The sequence below is a fragment of the Buteo buteo genome, chromosome 24, assembly GCF_964188355.1.
Source record: "Buteo buteo chromosome 24, bButBut1.hap1.1, whole genome shotgun sequence".
In the NCBI taxonomy this organism is placed as follows: domain Eukaryota; kingdom Metazoa; phylum Chordata; class Aves; order Accipitriformes; family Accipitridae; genus Buteo; species Buteo buteo.
In genome coordinates this window covers 21423451-21445716 of record NC_134194.1, presented here as the reverse complement: position 1 = coordinate 21445716, position 22266 = coordinate 21423451, and the positions used below count along the sequence as shown (strand labels likewise).

At 50.6% G+C, this 22266-nt stretch overlaps 1 protein-coding gene across 1 annotated transcript; it reads left to right on the top strand.

The window, feature by feature from the left end:
- The first annotated feature begins 2363 nt into the window (after positions 1 to 2363).
- On the top strand, positions 2364 to 21260 carry LOC142044549 (protocadherin alpha-2-like). Its single transcript, XM_075057138.1, has 4 exons — positions 2364 to 5334; positions 20408 to 20638; positions 20836 to 20896; positions 21189 to 21260. The coding sequence occupies exons 1-4, from the start codon at positions 2606 to 2608 to the stop codon at positions 21258 to 21260; spliced, it is 3093 nt and encodes a 1030-aa protein (XP_074913239.1). The 5' UTR covers positions 2364 to 2605.
- Positions 21261 to 22266: the final 1006 nt, after the last annotated feature.

The following is a 22266-nucleotide window of genomic DNA, read 5'->3' as shown; positions in this document are numbered from 1 at the left end:
GGCACCAAGCCTGTGAGAGGTCAAGGAGCGGACTATACAATGGTTGCAAAGTGTTGGCAGAACGGGAGTAATTATTTTCTGTCCAGCAACCCCCCAAATCTCTGATACTCTTAAGGGAAAATATCCTCTAAAACCAATTCTTGTGTCCTGAAAATATTTGTTTTCTGAAGAAGCACATAGTGATGTTACAGGTAAGTTGCTCGTACAGAAAGAAGATATGTTTTGAGAGGCTGCTGTAGTTTTGTTCTTGTTTAGTCGTGGTGTCTTCATGTCGGATCGACCGAATGTTGCCTGGATGGTAATGTCTGTAGGTTTGGAGCAGCAAAGCACCACTGCCTGCTCTCACTGCTTTTCTGCTGCTTCCAGGCACAGCCTGAGTGGGTGGCAGCAATCACGGATGGAGAAGGGATCTCAATCCTTTTCACGGAGTGGCTGTGTGGGGAGTCAAGGGGATGTTCTCAGTGAGAATGCTGTGGTGTTACTGTTGTGGCTTTTGTTTGTCTGTGTGACAGGTGGATCATGCTAATGAGTGAGAGGTATTCCGTGGGGGCTAATGCCCCTGTGTTGTTCTGGCAGTGGATGCCTGCCTGAAAGGGAATGCAAGAGTTTGCCATTCACGTGCAGGTGGAAAAGGAGGCTGGAAGAATAGCTCTTCATCGAGATACATGAAGAGTGCTTGGGAGCTGTGTTTGCCCTGTGCTTCTTCAGTGTTCTTGAAGGATTGTTGTGCTGGCCTGTGATGGGTTTGATTTCCCTAAAGAAAGTCTTCCCTGGGTTGTTTGGACTCTTTGGAGCCTGCTGGCAGAGATGTCCAAGTCCATGGGGCTTGGGCTTATGTTTGAGAGGGTGGGGGATTCTTTTCTGATGTAGCAGTGATGATCTTTCTTTGCCATGTGATTGCCTTGCTCTGTTATTTGGTGTGTCCTTGAGAGGACTGGGGGCTGACGAGTGTAGACTTCTTGCAGAAGGGAGGGATGGGGAGATGCAGGAGCAGTGCCTGTGTCTTGCATTGGCTGGAGGAAAGCAGGGAGGTTGTTATTCACCTGGAGGGTTGGAAGGTGGCAGGGAAGAGGAATGAGAGCCTTTGCCAAAGGGCATGCCCGTGCTTCATGTCGAGTGCGGTGTAGACATGTAGAAAATCTTTTGGTAAAGGGGAAAAAGAATAGAAGAGATAAGCGTGGAAACAGAAGAGAAGGGGAAGCAAGGATAGGGCAGGGTGAGGCAAAAAAGGAAAAGGAAGCAAACGAAGAGAAGTAGGAAAGAAAAAAGATGAAAAGAAGAGATGAAAGAAAAAGGATGAAAAAGTAATGAGAAAGGAAGCAGGAAATAAGGAGTGAAAGAGAGAGGAAGATGGAAGAAAAGGACTGTATGCAATGAAGAAAGATAGAAGGACAAAGAAAGAAAGTGAGTAAGAGGCGATAGAGGATATTACCAGGATGCACTGATGCCATCTCTACATGGTGAATGGAGGTGAGGACCTCGGCATCCTTGGGACCAAGGGACGCTGTGCAAGGCTTGATGAGAATTGGTGAGGAAGGGAAATGATAGCTCTTGCCACAGGGCATGTCCGTGCTTCGTGGTGAGGGTGAGGTAGTCATATGGAAAGCATGTTGGTAAAGGAGACGATGAAGAAGCAAAGAGGGAAGAAGAGAAGGGGAAGGACGGACAGGGCAGAGAGGGGAAGGGAGAAAGAGAAAGCAGAGAAGGAAGGCACACACAACAGAGAGAAAGAAAATCAAACAAGAAGGAAGCAAGCAATGGAGAGAAAGATAAAGAAAACAAGAAAGGATAATTGAGTTTACTAGCATGCACGGACGCTATGACTTGTATACAGAAAGGTGGTGAGGGAGAGCAAGGAAGGAAAGAAGGATCGGAAGAGGAGATTACCAAAAGGCACCGACCTTACCTCTAGACGCTGAAGAGAGTTGGTCCCTAACAGTCTCCGCCTTGGTTAGAGTACCGCGCTCCGGCGCTGCTGGCCCGTAATTAGCGCTGCTGGCTCCGTCTTTGACGGTCTCCGCCGCGGCGCCGGAGGCGGCTGGCGAGCTGCCAGCGGCGGTAAAGAAGAGCGAAGGATGGAAGGAGAAGGGAAAGGGGAGTAAAGACTTGGGCACGTCAGGGCGGGAACGAAAAGGAGAAGGAAGAGCAGAAAGAGGACCTCGAAGGTGGAAAGAGAAGAAAGCAGAAAGGAGTTGGAAAGAGAAGACGGAACGGAAGAAAGAAGAGAAGTGTCAGGAAAGGAAGGAAGAAGGCGATAAACGCATAAGAAGAGATAACTGAAGGAGGAAAGAAGAATGGACGAAGGCAAGAGCAAAGACGCGAGGAGGAGGGGAAAAAGGAAGGAAGGGGGCAAAGCAGGAGGAGCACGGAAGGAAGCGAGGCGAGAGGCGGCGGGCTGGCGATGGTGGGGAGCGTGCGAGGCGTCGGAGCAGCACACGGTGTCGCTGCAGGCTCAGGAACGGGGTCGGAGCGGGGAGGCGGCTCCGCCCCGGTGCGGCGGAGAGCCCGGCTGTGAGCGCGGGGGGCGGCGCGGGGCGGGCAGGAGAGCCGGTGCGTCCGGGCGGCGGCGGGGAGCCGTGCGGGGCCCGTGCGGGCGGCGGCGGCGATGGGCGTGTGCTGGGGGCCCGTGGTGCGGGTGCTGGTGCTGCAGGCGGCCTGGGCGCTGGGCGGCGGGCAGGTGCGCTACTCGGTGCCGGAGGAAGCCAAGGCCGGGACGGTGGTGGGCCGGCTGGCGCAGGACCTGGGCCTGGAGGCGGGCGAGCCGGAGGCGCGTCGGCTGCGTCTGGTGGCGCAGGGCCGGCGGGCGAGCGTGGAGGTGAGCGGGGCGAGCGGGGCGCTGGTGGTGAGCTCGCGGCTGGACCGGGAGGAGCTGTGCGGGAAGAGCGCGCCGTGCGCCCTGCGCCTGGAGGTGCTGGTGGAGCGGCCGCTGCGCGTCTTCCACGTGGAGCTGGAGGTGACCGACATCAACGACAACGCGCCGCTCTTCCCCGCCGCCCGGAAAAACCTCAGTTTACCGGAGAACTCCCCCCCAGGGTCTCGGTTCCCGCTGGAGGGCGCGTCGGATGCAGATGTCGGAGCCAACGCGCAGCTCTCCTATACCCTCAGCCCCAGCGAGCACTTCTCGGTGGACTGGCAAAAAACAGAGGAGGACTCTGAATCGTTTTTTCTGGTGCTTAGGAAACCGCTGGACCGCGAGACGATGCCTGAGCACCGTTTGGTGTTGTCGGCGAGTGACGGGGGCCGTCCGTCGCTGACGGGCACGATGGAGCTGGTGATCTCGGTGCTGGACGTGAATGATAACGTCCCCCAGTTCAACCAGTCAGTGTATAAAGTGCAGCTGCCGGAGAACGCTGCAGAGGGGACATTAGTGGTGCGGGTGAATGCCACGGATCCGGACTTGGGAATATATGGCGAGGTGCTTTATGAAATTGATACTTTTGTGCCTCCCTCGGCCTCAGATGTATTCAGCATCGACAGGAACAGCGGGGAGATCAGACTGACGGGCGCCCTAGACTTTGAGACAATTACTTTCTACAAGCTACACGTTAAGGCGAAAGACAAAGGCTCGCCCCCGCTGTCGGGTCACTGCAAGGCGTTGGTGGAGGTGCTGGACGTGAACGACAACGCGCCGGAGGTGTGGGTGACGTCGCTGTCGGTGCCGGTGCCGGAGGACGCGGCGGTGGGGACGGTGGTGGCGCTGCTGAGCGTGTCGGACCGGGACTCGGGGGCGAACGGTCGGGTGCGCTGCGCGGTGTGGCCGGCGGCGCCGTTCGGGCTGGTGGCGACGTTCGCGGGCTCGTACTCGCTGGTGCTGCGGGAGGCGCTGGACCGGGAGCGGGTGTCGGAGTACGAGGTGGAGGTGCGGGCGGAGGACGGCGGGGCGCCGGCGCTGCGCGCCAGCCGCGGGGTGCGGGTGCCGGTGTCGGACGTGAACGACAACGCGCCGGCGTTCGCGCAGGCCGTGTACACGGTGCTGGCGCGGGAGAACAACGCGGCGGGCGCGGAGCTGGCGCGGCTGTGGGCGCGGGACCCGGACGAGGCGGGCAACGGGCGCGTGAGCTACTCGGTGGCGGAGGGCGTCGGCGGGGGCGCGGTGGCGGGCGGGGGGTGGCGGGCGGCGTCGAGCTACGTGTCGGTGGACGCGGAGAGCGGGCGGCTGTGGGCGCTGCAGCCGTTGGACTACGAGGAGGTGCAGGTGCTGCAGTTCGAGGTGCGGGCGGTGGACGCGGGGGAGCCGCCGCTGTGCGGCAACGCCACGGTGCAGCTCTTCGTGGTGGACGAGAACGACAACGCGCCGGCGCTGCTCCCGCCTGCTCCTGCCGGGGGCGGGCCGGGTGGCGGGGCGGCGGGCTCGTCGGGGCCGGGCTCGAGCTCGGGCTCGGGGGCGCTGTGGGCGTGGGCGGCGTGGGGGGCGCCGGCGGGGCAGGTGGTGGCGAAGATCCGCGCGGTGGACGCGGACTCGGGCTACAACGCGTGGCTGCGCTACGAGCTGTGGGAGCCGCGGGGGAAGGGCCCGTTCCGCGTGGGGCTGTACAGCGGCGAGGTGAGCACGGCGCGGGCGCTGGAGGAGGCGGACGGCCCGCGGCAGAGGCTGGTGATCGTGGTGCGGGACCACGGGGAGCCGGCGCGCTCGGCCACGGCCACGCTGAGCGTGTCGCTGGTGGAGGGCGCCGAGGCGGCGCTGGCGGCCGCGGGCTCGGGCTCGTCCTCGTCGGGGGCGGGGCTGCGGCCGGCGGCGGGCGCGGAGGGCGGCGCGGCGGCGGCGGCGGCGGCGGCGACGAACGTGTGGCTGGTGGTGGCCATCTGCGCGGTGTCGAGCCTGTTCCTGCTGGCGGTGGTGCTGTACGGGGCGTCGCGGTGGGCGCCGCGGGCGGCCGTGCTGTCGGGGCCCGGGCCGGCGACGCTGGTGTGCGCCAGCGAAGTGGGGAGCTGGTCGTACTCGCAGCGCCAGAGCCGGAGCCTGTGCGTGGCGGAGGGCGCGGGCAAGAGCGACCTGATGGTTTTCAGCCCCAACTTCCCGCCGCCGCCCGGCCCCGCGGCGAAGGAGACGCAGCCGGAGGCGCCCGCTCTCGTGGACACGGTCAGTGCCCCCCCCTTTGTCGCCTCTCGCCCCTTCCCCCTTCTTGTGGCCCTTGTCGCCCGGGCCCTGGGCAGGCGCTGGTGGGAGCCGGGCTCCGCCGCCGGGGCCCGCGGGCGGTGGGGGCCTGGCGGGTGCTTCTTCAGGGTGTTCACGGGACCTTGGCGTCCTTGCCGGAGCCCCCGGGCTCTCGCTGTGGGGGGGGGGAAGCGAGCAAGCAAGCAAGCAAGGTGTTGCCGCACCCCGCAGCGGTGGCCGTCCGCAGCTGAGCTTTGCTGTTGTGGGTGTGGGCTGTTGTCCCGTGGAATGAAGTCCCTGCCGACTGCGATGTGAGGTGCCACGACATCAGCTTTGCGGACTCTCGGGCTTGCTGGTGTGCAGCATTTCCACCCGAGCTTGCTGAAGGCGTGCCAGGCATGCAGGCTGTGGTGGTGGCAGTCCCGCAGGCACTATGTACTGCTTCTTAGAGTTGCTTTTTGCTGACCATGCTGGTATGAACTGTGGTTTCTTGTCGCAAACTCTGTCCTCGTCCTGATTTGATTCCCTTCTGCGAGAGCTGTGATGGAAGGTGACAGTTGGGTGTTCAGGGTGTTCTCTCCCCGTGGTGTAATTTCTGCATTTTTATTCACCAACTGGAGGAATTATGAAAGTAGGGAAGGCAATACAGACTTTTCCCATGTTTTTTTTTCCAAGTGCGTTGTAATGCTAGTTGCTAGTGTAAGGTGTTCAGGGAGAGGAGCGTCACCCAACAAGGTAGGTGTTAGAGACAGGAATTTCCTTTTCATTTTGTTTTTTTCCAGCATCCCCCAGTTTTTGGTCTCTTGTTCGTGGCCAAAGAAGTCACGTGACATACACTGGTCTGTTTTGATGTTCTTCTAATATTTGAAACAACAGCCTCATGGTTGCAGAAGCTCTGGAAACATCTTCTTGGGGAAAAAAACCCCAACAAACCCAAAATCACCAAAGAAGCAAAACCTAACAAGCAGAACAAACCCAGACAAAATAAACCCAACAAAACAAAACCCAAACCAGATTTTCCTATGTAGTCAATATCATGTGTTGCAGTGGGGTGCTCATCAACCGTTGGGTTGTTTTTTCAGAGCAAGAAATTGATGCTGTTGCCATTTAGAGCTGTCACAATGTCACCTGTAGAAATAGTCTTGCTCTCAGGTCTGCAACATTTCCCTGTGAGATAGCTGCAACATTGTCAACGCAGAAGTCACGGACACTGCACGCAATCAATATGATCAAAGCAGATGCCACTTCATTGCCCAAATAGCTTGGTGTATATAAGTATTTTAGTTCCTGCTCATGCGTAAGCCATCTGTTGATTGGTTAACATGTGCTGTCCATGTGCCTAAAACAATAATTTGATAGGATAAGGCCTTCTGATCACGCGAATGGTTCCCTCCGCCTGTATCTTGTCTTGTGTCCTTCTTTCAGTCACATAGGTCCAACTTTGTTCAGCTTTTTGTGCTTATTTCATCAAACTTTGTAGCAACAGTTAGCCTTGTTCTACTTTTCGTGCTCGCTTCATCAAACTTGTAGCAACAGTTAATCTTTGCTATGTCCTTGAGGCCTGCTGCGTGCAGAGGCCTCTGGCTCATGGAATAATCAGTTCCATTGTGCCTGGATTGTTCACTATATGTCCTTTGTTTTTCAAATATCCCACAAAACATTGCCAGACATGACGGGTCATCAGCAGAGAGTTTGCCGACGCTGTGTACGTGATACCTCTGTGTGTTTTCTACGGTGATCTCATTGATGGGAAGCATAAGCAAAAGATGGATTGAGCCGGGAAAGGAAACTGTGGCATGTCGTGGAGGTGATTGTGGCCCTGGCATTGAGCAGGGCCTGGGCATTTCCTGATGTGAAGGGTGATTCTGAGCAGTGGGAAGACTTGTCTGTGGGAACCGCAAATCCTTGGGAATTCCATGGCCTATGCTGTAAGAAGACAAGAATGGGAGATGTGTGCTTTTCTTGAGAATGCATGTTGGAGAGTGGGGAGTGGAGGCTGCCTAGAGGAAAGCATGAGGCAGGATGGGCAGAGAGTGTTTTTGCCCAGGATTCTTTTCCAGGCTGCAAGAATCTGGAGGCCTTCTGGTTCTTGAGATAGTTACATGGTATTGAAACGCACACAGTGTTGTACGACTATCTGCCAGCAAAGATAGTCCCTTGTGCTGCTGCCTGATTGCTGTAGGCAATGTGTTTGTAAGAGGGGGTGACATGCAGACTGCTGAATACTGTCTGATGAACCTTTTTGCTCCTGTTTTGGGAAAGACGTTGTGGGAGGGTAATGTTTCAACCTGCTGTCCTTGTGTAGTGGTGGGTATCTGTAGCAGCTTCCACAGCTGTTGATGTTGCCATGATTGTAGAATCACAGAATGGTTTGGGTTGGCGGGCACCTTAAAGATGATCTAGTTTCAAACCCCTTGCAATGAGCAGGGACATTTTCCAGTATATCAGGTTGCTCAAAGCCCCATCCAACCTGGCCTTGGACACTTCCAGGCAAGGGGCATCCACAGCTCCTCTGGGCACCTGTTCCAGTGTCTCACCACCCTCCCAGCAGGTAATTTCTTCCTAGTATCTAATCTAAAACTACCCTCTTTCAGTGTAAAACCATTACGCTTCATCTTATCACTACACTCCCTTGTAGAAAGTCCCTCCCTATCTTTGGTGTATGCCCCCTTTAAGTAGTGGAAGGACACTATAAGGTCTCTGTGGAGCCTTCTCTTCTCCAGGCTAAACAACCCCAAGTCTCTCAACCTGTCATAGGGCAGGTGCTGCAGCCCCCTGATCATCTTTGTGGGCCTCGTCTGGACCCGCTCGAGCAGGACCATGTCTTTCTTATGCTGTGTGCCCCAGAGCTGAACAGAGTACTCCAGGAGGGGCATCACAAGAGCAGAGTTGAGGGAGAGAATCAGCTTCCTCAACCTGTGAGCCACACTTCTTTTGAATGCCGCCGTGGACATGATTGGCTTTCTAGGCTGTGAGCACACGTTGCTGGCTCATATTCACATTTTCATCCACCCGTACCCCCAAGTCCGTGTCCACAGGGCTGCTCTCAATCCACTCATTGCCAGGGCTGTATCCATGTTTGGAATTGCCCTGACCCAGGTGCAGGACCTTGTGCTTGGCCTTGTTGAGCTTCATGAGGTTTGCACGGGCCCAGCTCTCAAGGCTGTCATGGTCCCTCTGGATGGCATCCCTTCCCTCTGGAGTACGAACCACAGCACTCAGCTTGGTGTCATCTGCAAACTTGCTGAGGATTCACTCAATCCCACTGTCCATGGCCCCGACAAAGATGTTAAGTAATACTGTTCTGAATACAGACCCCTGAAGGACAGCAGTCATTGCTGATCTCCACCCAGACATTGAGGCGCTAAGCGCAACTGTTTGAGTGTGACCATCCATCCAATTCCTTATCCACCAAATGGTCCACACGTCAAATCCACGTCTCTCCATTTTAGAGGCAGGGATGTTGTGTGGGGCAGTATCAAATGCTTTGCACAGGTCCAGGTAGGTGATGTCAGTCATCTTCCCTTATCCACCAATGCTGTAACCCTGCAATAGAAGATAACCAGAAATTTGTCAGGCACGACTTGCCGTTAGTGAAGGCACGTTGGCTGTCACCAGTCACCTCTCTGTTTTCCATGTGCCTTAGCATAATTTCCAGGAGGATCTGCTTCACGGTCTTGCCGGGCACAGAAGGGAGACTGGCTGGCCTGTAGTTGCCCAGGTCTTCCTTTTTTCCCCTTTTGCAAAATGGGGGTTATGTTTCCCCTTTTGCAGTCACTGGGAACTTCACCAGTCTGTCATGACTTTTCAAATAGGAGGGATAGTGGCTTGGCAACTTCACCTGCCAGTTCCCTCAGGACCCTCAGATGTATCTCATGAGGTTCCACGGACTTGCGCACATTCACAGTCTCCAACCTCATCTTCTTCTGCGGTGGGCAGTACTTCATTCTCCCAGCTGAGGTTTGCTGTTGTGGGTGTGAATTGTTCTTCCGTAGAATAAAATCACTGCCGATTGCGTTAGAGGTGCCACACCACCAGCTTTGCAGATGCTCTTGCTTGCTGGCGTGTAGCATTTCCACTCAAGATTGATGAAGAACGGCGAGACATGCAGGCTGTGGTGGTGGAAGCCCCCCAGGCACTGTTTTCTGCCATTTCCGTTGCCGACTGCTGACTGTGCTTGGATTGGATGTGCTTTCTTGTCACAAACTCTGTCGTCCTCCTCTTTGATTGTCGTCTGGAAGAGACGTGATGGAAGGTGAGAGTTGAGACTTCAGGGATTTCTCTTCCCATGGTGTAATTTCTCCATTTTGGTTGGCTGACCAGAGTCATTATGAAAGTAGGGAAGGCAATGCGGGCTTTTCCTATGTTTTTTTCCAACTGTGTTGTAAGTCTAGTTCATAAGATAAATTTTTCAGGGAGAGAGGTGTGACCGAATAAGGCAGGTGTTAGAAATGGGAATTTTCTTTTGCTGCTCCCCCTTTCCCCCCATCAAATTGAAAGAATTTGATGTTCCTTCAATATTTGGATCAGCAGCGACAACCTTAAAGAATCCACGTAAGCCTTCTCTTCAACCCCCAAACGCCAGCCATCCCCAAATTGTGCGACACATTAGATCTCATCCATGGCAGTGATGTGCTCGTCAGCATTTGGGTTGCTCTCTCACAGCATGAAATCAATGCCCACTACCATTAGAGCTGTCCCAATATCATGGGTTTAGGAAAGGCGTGTCCTGCTTGACTAACCTGATCTCCTTCTTTGACAAGATGACCCGCTTAGTGGATGAGAGAAAACCTGTGGATGTTGTTTGCCTGGATTTAGTAAAGTCTTTGACACTGTTTCCCACAGGGTTCTCCTGGAGAAACTGGCTGCTCATGGCTTGGGCGGGTGTACTGTTTGCCGGGTAAACAACTGGCTGGCTGGCTGGGCCCAAAGAGTTGTAGTGAAGAGAGGTAAATCCAGATGGCGGCCGGTCACAAGCGGTGTTCCCCAGGGTTCATTCTTGGGGCAGTTCTGTTTAATATCTTTATCAGTGATCTGGATGAGGGAGTCGAGCGCACCCTCAGTACGTTTGCAGACGACACCAAGCTGTGCGGGAGTGTTGATCTGCTTGAGGGTAGAGACTGTGCAGAGGGGTCTGGAGAGGCTGGATCGATGGGCCGAGGCCAACTGGATGAGCTTCAAGAAGGCTAAGTGCCAGGTCCTGCATGTGGGTCATAACAACCCAGTGCAAGGCTACAGGCTTGGGGAAGAGTGACTGGAAAGCTGCCTGGAGGAAAAGGGCCTGGGGGTGTTGGTCAACAGCCAGCTGAATATGAGCCGGCAGCGTGCCCGGATGGCCGAGGCATCCAATAGCCTCCTGGCTTGTATCAGAAATCATGTGGTCAGCAGGAGTAGGGAAGTGATCATCCCGTTGTACATGGCATTGGTGAGACCGCACCTCGAATACTGTGTTTGGTTTTGGGCCCCTCACCCCAAGAAAGACACTGAGGTGCTGGAGCGTGTCCAAAGAAGAGCACTGAAGCTGATGAAGGCTCTAGAGAACAGGATGTACAAGGAGCAGCTGAGGGAACCGGGGTTGTTTGGTGTGGAGAAAAGGAGGCTGAGGGGAGACCTCTACAACTGCCTGAAAGGAGATTGTAACTAGGTGGTTGCTGGTCTGTTTTCCCAAGTAGCAAGTGATAGGATGAGAGGAAATGGCCTCAAGTTGTGCCAGGGGAGGTTTAAATTGAATATTAGGAAAAAATTCTCCCCTCAAAGGGTTGTCAAGCATTGGGACAGGCTGGCCAGGGAAGTACTTGAGTCACCATCCCTGGGGATATTTAGAAGACGTAGTGCTTAGGGACATGGTTTAGTGGTGGACTTGGCAGTGTTAGGTTAATGGTTGGACTTGATGGTCTGAAGGATCTTCTCCAACATCAATGACTCTATGATCACCTCTGGAAATAGTATTGCTCCGAGATGTGTAAGGTTTCCATGTGAGGTTGCTGAAGCACTGCAAACCATGAGGAGTAAGCTGCGGAGAGTCTGCTGGACACGGTGTATGCGATAGCATCTGTATGTTTTTCTGTGGTGCTCTCCTTGACAGAAGGGTCCACAAAATCTGGACTGAAAGGAAAGTGTGGCATGTACATGGAGGTGAATGTGGCAGTGGCATTGAGTAGGGCCTGGGCATCTGCTGATGTGAAGGGTGACCTTGAGCAGCAGGAGAACTTATTACCTTTGCTGACTGCAGATCGTGCTGGTATCGGCTGTGGTTTCCTGTTGTAAACTCTGTCCTCACCCTGTTTGATTCTGTTCCGCAAGAGATGTGATGCAAGGTGACAATCGCCAGTCTACCCTATAGCGTAGTTTCTCCATTTTTATTTGCCCAACAGGTTTATTATAAAAGTAGGGAAGGCTGTATGGACTTTTCCAAGTGTTCTTTTTCCAAGTGTATTTTAACTGTAGTGAGTCGCATAAAATGTTGAGGCAGAAGCGTGTGGCCCAAGGCAGATATCTCCTTTTTCTTGTCCTGCCCTCCATGCTGGGTTTTGGACTTGAGTTCCTGGCCCGAGAGGAGGCGTGACTGTACACTGGCCTGTTTTGATGTTCCTTCAATATTTGCATCACCAGCCATGCCGTTACAGAACTGATGGAAAAACCTCTTTTCAGAAAAAGAACCAAATGAAAACAACCCCAACAAGCTAAACAGCTCACCCCCAAAACTCAAGAGAAAGTTTTTGTATACAGAAGATATCATTGGTGACACTGATGTGTTTGTCAGCATTTGGGTTCCTCTTGCACAGCATGCAATTTATCCCCATTGCCATTAGAGCTGTTCCGATATCATCCCTATAACTATTATTGCTCCCAGTTGTGTAACGTTTCCGTCCAAGGTTGCTGAAGCCACAGGAGAGTGTGGCATGTCGCGGAGGTGAACGTGGCAGTTGTACTGAGTAGGGCCTGGCCATTTCTGGATGTGAAGTTTGACCTTGAGCAGTGGGAAGACTTGTCAGAGGGAAGTGGAAATCCTCGGGAAGACCGTGGGCCGTGTCGTAACAAGACAAGAATGGGAGATGATGTGCTTGTCTTGAGAACACATGTTGCGGAGTGGGGAGTGGAGGCTGCCTAGAGGAAAGCATGAGGCAGGATGGGCAGAGAGTGTTGCTGCCCAGGATCCTTTCCAGGCTCCAAGGGTCTGGAGTATGAGGCCTTCTGGATCTTGGGACAGTATGTGAAACTGAAATGCCTGCAATGTGTTTTGAGTTTATGAATGTCTCCCACCAGGGTCAGTAGGTTCCCCTGCAGCCTGCCTGATGTAGGCAATGTGTTGTTAAGAGGGGGTGACATGCAGACTGGTGAATGCTGTCTGATGAACTTTTTTGCTCCTGTGTTTTGGGAGGGTAGTGCTTCACCCTGCTGTCCTTGTGCAGAGGTGGGCATCTATAGCAGCTTCCACAGCCGTTGATGTTGCCATGATGGTTCCTTGATCCTCCTTGGGGAGGATTTGTAAGGGGATGTAGGGAGGTGGGTGTAATCTTTCTGTGCTTGACTCCCTGTACCTGTTCACTTGCACAGTTGGCCTTGGTAGAGATGGTGTGTCCTGTTATGCTTAAGTCATTCAGAGATGTGCACTTACACGCCAAAGCCTGCCCAGCTGTGGTTTTCTCTGGTACAAATTCTCCCATGTGGTCGACATTGTGATTGCACTTCTGCTTCAGTATTTGGTGTGGTTGTTTGAAGAAAAAAAATAAAATTGTTGGGACAGGAGTCAGAGCTGTCAATCTCTAATCAAAGAGTCTTTACATTCTAATGCACAGCAGTGTTGTTTCCTGTCGGAGTGGGGGTCGGTACCGGAGTAACGATGAAATCTCAACATGAGTATAGTCGTTCTCCTTTATTAAAGGTTTTTACAGGGTTTATATAGAAAAAGGTGATAACACGCGCTAACTACAGTGTTATTATTGGCTAAGCTTCTATGTCCACGCGCCTTGATCATTACTCTAATTGGTACAATACCCCGTTTCACGCGACACTATCTTATCCTCTATTGGCTGTGAAAACTTCTTCATGAGGTGTCCAGCAGTTACTGATCTCATCCTTCAGCATCCAGGTGTTGTTAATCAGGCTCTTCTTATCTTCCTTTTTCCCAGCGTACAAGGACACAGCATCCTTGTCCGTTTCAGCACTTTGTAAACTTATGCTTCGCTCCCAAATACCTGCTGGATTGCTCATATGCCTTTGCCCAGCCAAGAAATCCTCAACAATTCCCCCTTTTTGTTTTTGAGCAATGCAGGCTTGCTTAATAACTTGGGATGTCATTTTTTCTCAACAAGCTGAACAAAATAAAATTATTACAATAGCTAAAATTACAATAACTACAACAATGGCCATAACTCTTTAAGTTAACTTGTTACCCCCAATGACCCGAACCAGGAGGATTATGAGGAAGATGAACCATTCATACATTCTTGTGTCTTCTTGTTCCGCAAACTCAGCTTAGCAATCGGTAGGTGCCAGTCTTTTCGTGGGCGTCCCCACAGAGGCAACGATGGCCTCACTGTACACCAGCCGATGCTCTTCGGAAAAATCCCGGTATTTATACATTTGCAGAGGCATGGGTTTTGGCACACGTGGGCAGCGGGTGCCAAAAGTCTGCCTCTGTTGCAATCTATGACGCATGCACTTATTTCTTTATATCTTACTTTTCAAAGTGAGTCTAAGGTCACTTCCTTCGGGCCTAACTCTTGTTCAACGCCTGGCTTGCTCAGTGGTATGAAATCGTGTCCGTTCTCGCTCAACCATGTTTCCACAATCCCCCTTTCTTGTTTTTGAGCAATCCAGGCTTGGTCTATTATTTTCATCATGGCCTTTTTAACACAGCTAAGTGCCACACACACAAAAATACCCAAAATTACAAAAATAATTAAAATACATAAGCCTTCAGTAAACAACCCTAACAGCCAAGTTGGCAAGTTCCCAAAAATGTTAGTCAGCCATCCGTCAAGAAGGCCATGGTCCTGACGAATCCGATTGGCATGCGTCTTTAACCATTGCAACTGTTTATGTATGGATTCACTGTGGTCAGACAGGTTCATACAACACATACCTTCAAAATCGTCACAACCATGTCCTTGAGCCAATAATAAAAAATCTATTGCTGCTCTATTTTGTAAAATTGCATGGCGTAGGCTCTTTTGATCATCTAAGAGTGCTTCCAACACCTCCGTGGTAACATTGGCTTGCTTTTCTGCCCAGCAAGCTAGTTTTCCTAGTTCATTTAGCGCTCTTCCTGCAGCTGCACCTGGAACAAACAATGATAAAAACACCCGTTCTGTGGGGCTAAGTAGAGTGACCTGATCATTACAGTCAGGAGCAAGACCTGTGACGCTTCGCTTCTGACGACCAGATATATTAATTCTGTTTAAACTTTTCCACCAATTTTGGTTTGGAGCCAGCAATGTTAACTTGCCCAGATAACACGGTCCGCCAAATACATTTTTTGGAATTCCCTGCCATGCTCTGTCGCCGCATATTAAAAAGACATCAGGTGGCAGGGCCTTGGGGGTACCATTGTTCCAGATGGGTAGACCACCTCTAGCTTCTCCCCCAAGGGCTCCTAGTTCCTGTGGCCGTGAGGTGTCATTTGTACCACAAAAGCTGCCTATGTCCATATAGTCGTAATAGGTGGCAGCTGGGGTGATATTCGTCCATCCTGACCAATTATAAGATCGATAATAGTTCAAACCAGTGAAGCCAGGTCCTCCAAAAATTACACAGGTTTGGGTCCAATTCTGTGAAGTGTTACCAATGCGCATTGAGCCTAACAAGTCCAATTCTTGGGGGTCCCACGGTAATGTGCGGTTCAAGTTATTCAAAAGCATAGCAGAACAATGACTAACACTTATTGTGGCACTACAGTTTGTTGTGCTATAAGCGGCGAATTTTTCTGCTTGAAAGCCAGGCACTCCTATTAAACAGGTTCGAAAAGGCTTGGTTGCAGAAGCAAGAGACAGACAAAAAGCGGATTGACCTGTCATGTTCGCCCAGGTAACCCACATGTTTTGTTTGGGTTCAATGTGATGGAGGGTCATTGTCACTGGAACCATCATGCCGATAATCAAAATCCTGGTCATTAAAATAACTTCTTGCCCTTTTTTAATTTTCACGCAAATTGCTTCCGGCATTTTTCTTTCATTTGAGTCCAATCTGGTTTGGGAACGGCCCATATAGTGGCACTAAGTTTATAAATAGACACTTCTTCTGCCCTTTTTAAACACCAAATTTGCCCAGTCTCCACAACTATGCAAATAACGACTACTCCCCAATGGTTCGTGCCCTGTGAGAAACAGAACTTTAGCTACATTAACTTCTTTTTGCAAACAGTTGTCACACCAGCGTCTAGCAAGCGACGCCCGATGCCAACATTCCCTTTTACAAGTATAACAAATACACAAGACCCAGGGTTCACAGGTTGTACAGGAGGTACAAGCTAATAGGCGTTTCCTTGTACCCGCTCATAGAGTCCTTCTCTACTTATGGTACTACTTCTCTGTTGTCTTGGTTCTTTTCAAGAGATTCTTCACTTTGCTGCTCAGACAGCTGGCCTTGGTGATCCAATGCAGGCTTCACTGCTCGGCTGGGCACCCACACTGGACCGCGATCTGTGGAAACACACATATAACCTCGACCATTAAAGATTACAGGAACAGGTCCCTCCCAGACTTCGGTGGCCGGGTCTCGGTATATCACTTTAAAATGAGGCAGGGTTGTTGCATTATTAAACTTCAGGTTTTGATGATGTACAACCACTGGCGGTTCCTCTCGATCACCCATCAGACACAAATAATTCAATGTGAAAAGTGTCCGATATAATCTCTGTTGCGCATCGGTCTCTGCTCCCTTTTGTTTGTTCAAATAGTCCTTTAATACTTGATGAGTACGTTCAATAAGCCCTTGCCCTGTTGGTGAATGTGGAATTCCTGTGGTGTGTTTAACACCCCACTTCAACAAAAATGTCCTTAATTTTTGACTAATATACGCAGGCCCATTATCTGTTTTGATTTGCTCAGGTACTCCCAATACAGCAAAACAAGCAAGCAAATGTTTACAAACATAATGTGCCTTCTCACCAGGCAAGGCAGTAGCCCATATCATTTTTGAAAAGGTATCAATGGTGACGTGTACATACTGTAAACGCCCAAATTCTGGGACATGTGTGACATCCATTTGCCATAATTCTAATGCCTTTAACCCTTTTGGGTTTACTCCTTGTCCTATTCCTGGACCATGATTCCCACATTTAGGACAAGCTTGGATAATAGAGCGGGCTTCATTTTCTGTCAATTCAAATTGCCTTTTTAAGCCTTTAGCATTTTGGTGAAAGTTTTCATGACTCTGTCTGGCTTGTTGGAATTTGTCTATAGGAGGCGCATGACACACTGGACTGACCAGGCTATTGGCAAGCTGATTACCTTGCCCTAGTCCAAGATTCCACTGGTGACTACGCATGTGAATGATACAGCAGGCCGCTGTTCGTTGAGCCAGTGTAGATTGTAACTGGATAAACAATCTTCCTAGCCTAGGGTTAGTTGTTTCCCTAAGCAGAGCATCTTCTAGTCGTGGTACCACGCCAGCTACATATAAAGAATCAGTTACTACGTTTAAAGGATCATTCAACCAGTTGGTTAAAGTCCAGACCACTGCAGTTAGTTCTAACATTTGAAGTGAATCGTGGATCTGCCCTTGCAATATATGTTGGCACCATCGACCCTTCTCTTGCCAGACACAAGCTGCTCGGTGCAAACGTTTTCCTGCATCTGTATATACTGTAATCCCTTCAGCTAATGGCTCCTTTTGAACCTTAGTTTTCTCTAGCCATTGATTACGTTTCAAGATTTGCCATAACTTTCCTTTCGGTTGCTGTGAATGCACCTTCCCACCATAGCCTAACAAGGCCTCCTGTATGGGAGATGCATTCCGTAGCCACCATTCCAAATCCACAGCGTTGACCGGTATACTGATATCATCTGGTTCCTGTCCCGTCATTTCAATAATTCTTGTTCTGCCTTTCCGTATTAGTTCACCTACTGCTTCTGGCCATGTTTGAATGCTAGATTTTGGTTGTACGCATAAAAATACCCATTCTAACACATGAAATAAATTGTCACTAGACTCATCAGGGGTATTAGTGCATTTGTCATTGGCACGGATAGACGAACTGCAGAATGGTAGTTCCTTCTTCTTGCTTTGCCACTGGCAAATGATGGCATATGGTGATTCACTGGCATTACATATTAGTAGAGATAGAGGGAGGGCCAAAATGCGTCTGGCTGACCAAGCTGCTTGTAACTTCTGTACAATGTGTTGTAATGCCGCTTGTTGTATCACAGACAAGCTGATGACGGTGCTAGGATGTTGTCCTCGTAAAAGTTCTGTCAAGGGTGCAATTTCAGTGTTCGAAATACCAACACAATTGCGCACCCATTGGATGTCTCCAAGCAGTGTTTGTACGTCAGTTAATGTATGCAACTGGGTCGTTAACTCTAATTTCTGCGGTCGGATTTTCGCATCAGATATGGACCACCCAAGATATTTCCAGGGGGCGGTTTGCTGTATTTTTTCTGGAGCGACTACAAGTCCCTTGCTCGATAAAATGGTAGTTAGTTGCTTCAAAGAGTTCCCTGTAAAAGGTTCTTGTTGACAACAAAGAATATCGTCCATATAATGGTAGATTATTGTGTTAGGCCATTGTGCTCTGAGTGGCTGTAACGCCCAGGCTACATATAGTTGACACAACGTTGGTGAATTTTTCATGCCTTGTGGTAGAACTACCCACTCGTAGCGGTCTGCAGGTGCTGCCTTGTTTATAGCTGGTACAGAAAAGGCAAATCGCTGAGTGTCTTGAGGATGCAAAGGAATGGTAAAGAAACAGTCCTTTGAATCTACAATAAGTATGTGCCATCCTTCTGGCAACACGGCGGGGGAGGGCATGCCTGGCTGTAGGGCTCCCATAGATTGCATTTGGTCATTTATTCTGCGTAAATCATGCAAGAGGCGCCATTTTCCATTCTTTTTTGGAATTACAAAAATAGGAGTATTCCATGGACTAACAGAGGGTTTGATATGACCAATTGCAAGCTGTTCAGCTACTAATTGTTTCGTTATTTGCAGTCGCTCTTCTGTCATGGGCCACTGGTCAACCCACACGGGCTCATTAGTAAACCAAGTCAATGGTGGGTTGGGCGACTGCTCTCCAGTGGCCATGACTAAAAATGGTTCGTAGTCAGTACGGCTCCAATTTGACTTAGAACATCTCGGCCAATTAAGACTTCTAGTGTTCCCGGTAATTGTAATACATATACTTTAAGACTTACTTCTTGTCCCTCAGGGAATTGTAGGCACACAGGATGTTTACTCACATAGGGTGTAGACTGTCCTCCGACGCCTGCGATTGGTGACGTGGGCAATTCTACAGGCCAGCACACCGGCCAGATAGATTTGTTGATAATTGTGACATCAGCTCCGGTGTCTAACATGGCGACAATTTGCTTAGACGAGTTGTTTTGGGACAGAACTATATTCATGGTGGGTCGATGATCCATCCTGGTAGTAAAACACACTGCAGGTCCAGTGGAGCCAAAGCCTTGATCTCCACGATAACTCTTTGATTCCGGCGAATGACAAAGCGGGTTGTTCAATGCCACTATTTGGGCTATTCTGCTTCCCTTCGGAACAAACAGAGGGGGGCAGATAGTATAAGCCATAATATAGATACATCCTGTATAATCAGCATCGATAACTCCAGGGATGACAAGCAGTCCTTTAATACCTGCAGAGGAACGCCCTAGCAAAAGTCCTCCTACTACACTGTCTTGGCTAATTAAAGGCCCCATTGCATTACTGGGAATTTTATGAACTTCAGTACTGGTGAGAGTGGTGTCTACTGCGGTTTCCATGTCGACTCCCAGGCTACCTCTGGTTGCGGCTTGGTGCTGTTGTAAAAAACCTTTGTTTCGCTTAGAGGAGTCATTTGTTTCCGCACGCGGCCTCTCTCCGCGCTCGGTTTCCAGTTTCCCTCACAGGTTTTTGTTAAATGGGAGTTCTTCTGACATTTTTCACACCACACCGCATTACGACAATTACGCCTGGCATGTCCAGTTTCTCCACAACGAAAACAAATTCCACGGAAAGGTTGATTCAAGCGCTGAGGGCGCTTTTGTTGATTTTGTTGAACGACAGCTGCAAAAGGTCGGATAGCTTCTCTGACTGCACCCTGCACTGCTGCTGCAACTGTCTCATTTTGTTTTTGCGCACTAGCTCTTTCTACTCTCAATAACATTTCTTCTACCCCGGCACCTTTTGGCAGACTAACTAGGATTTGTTTTGTAGTTTTGTTAGCATTGTCAAAAGCCAATGTTCTAAACATTTGCTGTTTATTTTCGTCGCCTAAGTCCGGATGATTCATCACTGCATCCCACAGTCTGTTGATAAAATTGCTATATTTTCCGGTGGCTCCTTGTATCACAGTCCCAAATGAAGGAAGAGAAGATCCGGGTAAACTAAGAAAGGCGTCTAGAGCAAGTTGTGCTGATCGTTGTAGCAAATTAGCAGGAAATGTTAATTGTACTTCCAAATTTGCATAACGTCCCTCTCCTGTAAGCATTTCTGCTGTCACTCCATAGAGTGGATCTCCTTGTTCTTGTCGTCGAGCTGCCTCATTTACTGCTCGTTGGGTCCACGAAGATCCCCATAACAAGAATTGTGTAGGGGTTAACAACAGCCTCATTAGGCTTCGACAGTCATGTGGACACATTAAATCAGCAGAAAAAATCCAACTGATGATCTGTCGAGTAGCTTCAGATTTTACTCCATATTGTGAGATGGTATTTCGGGCTTGTTGTAAAATTTTCCAGTCGTGTGGTTCCCACTTTGCAGTGCCATTTTCTTGCACTACCGGGAAGGCTAGTGGTGGGGCACCTCCCAGGTTGGCGGCTGCACCCCACTGTCCTTCTAGGATAGCGTCTCTTATGATGCCGCTCCATCGTGTAAGCCTTACTGGTGCCGGTGGGCCTACAGGACAAGGTGGGGGGTTGGCTTCTTCTTGTCGTGAAAAGGGTTTTGTTGTTGACGATCCTTGTTTTAGACGCAGATCTAAATTATCGAGACGCTGTAAGATTGTTTGTAGTAGTTTATCTGTATTTTCTTGGAAAGGTTTTTCACGGCCGCCGTTAGGTGGAGTCACTGGAGCGGATGAATCAGAGGAGGGCGGCAAAGGCGGGTATCGAGGTGGAGCCGAAGGCGGGGGCCGACATCCTTCTCCTCCCAACTCAGGAGGCGGACGGAGCGGCGCCGGCCACTCCTCCTGAGGAGTTCCCTTGGGCACTACTTCCGCATGCGGCTCACATCTCTGTTTCGGTCTAGTGGCAGCAACTTCCGGTTTTTCAACGCGCTGCGGCGGGTCCGATGGCTCTTCCGCCTTTTGTGGGACCGGGACAGAGTCGGCACTTGCACGAATCTCGGCAACCGTCTTACATGTAGTCCCGGTCATCCCTTTTACCGCGGGTAACCCAAAAATTCGCGCAAAAGCCCGGGGTTAGGATCATTGTCTTTAGATTTCTCTGGGGCTGGCTCAGGAGCTAACATTTGGGCCGCGGCGCAGGCTACTTCCCGTTCTGCTTTCATGGCTTTCAGAGTCTCTAATACTGTTCGCCACAACTCGCGGACAGCTTTTATTTCCTTTTCGTCTTTCTCATCTCCAGTTATAGTTTTCTGCCACATTATCTCCCCGAATTTGCGCCATTCCGTAACAGAGAACAGCATGTACGTGTCTTTAAAGCGATCCCATCGCTGTCCTAATTTAATCAACTTGTTAAGTTGTTTTACCGTTGTCTCGATCCCTCTCTTAGAGAGGATACTTGCGAGCAACATTGCCGCAGCTTCCACTTCCATTGCTGCGGTTTATCCTGCTACAGCTTCTATTTCCCTTGCTGTGCTTTACCTTCTGGGAGGCGAGGGGCCAACTCGCGCCGTTGTCTGCTCTGACTATGCACCCAAGCAGCACTTCTCCCAGCCGATTAGTCCCCCAGTCCCCTCCTCTCACTGCTTACCGCAGTCTCGGAGAATTGACTCAGGCGCAACCATCCTCTGCTACCAGATGTCGGAGTGGGGGTCGGTACCGGAGTAACGATGAAATCTCAACATGAGTATAGTCGTTCTCCTTTATTAAAGGTTTTTACAGGGTTTATATAGAAAAAGATGATAACACGCGCTAACTACAGTGTTATTATTGGCTAAGCTTCTATGTCCACGCGCCTTGATCATTACTCTAATTGGTACAATACCCCGTTTCACGCGACACTATCTTATCCTCTATTGGCTGTGAAAACTTCTTCATGAGGGGTCCAGCAGTTACTGATCTCATCCTTCAGCATCCAGGTGTTGTTAATCAGGCTCTTCTTATCTTCCTTTTTCCCAGCGTACAAGGACACAGCGTCCTTGTCCGTTTCAGCACTTTGTAAACTTATGCTTCGCTCCCAAATACCTGCTGGATTGCTCATATGCCTTTGCCCAGCCAAGAAATCCTCAACAGTTTCCCTCTGAGATTGCTTGAAAAGCCAGAAAACATTCAGGGTGAAGTTCAGGCAGCTGGGAAGAGTGTGCCAGACACTGTGCGGCTTTGCAGCCCTCTGTATGTTTTCTGTGCCATTTGTGAGGGAAAGTGAGGATGTGCAAAGGCCTGGGTCATGTTGAGAATGGGGCTTAGACGTGGGGCATGTTGTTGGGCTGGAGCAGTCCCCGGGTGCTGTGGCTGCAATCCTTTGAGTGGCTGAAGTGTGGCCTGGGCATGCGTCATGGGGAGTGTGACCTTGAGTGGGGAAAAGTCTTGCATGAGGGAAATGGAGATGCTGGTTAGAACGTGGTCTGTGTCATTGGGGAAGAAGTGGAGAATGTCCACTTAGCTGGAGATGCCATTGCCTCGGGTGTGGGATAGAGGATGCCATTAGAAAACCTCAAGAAGAGGCTCCAAAGACAGTGCTACTTGCCTGGGATCCTTTCGGGGCCTCCAGAATTTCTGCATAGCCTTGTGCCCATTGTTGTCCTCCTGTGTTTCAATACAGTGCAAGGGGTTCCTTTGGTTTTCTTCCTTCCTCTTACCAAAACCTCCCATTGTTTTGTTTTCTCTTCTCTCG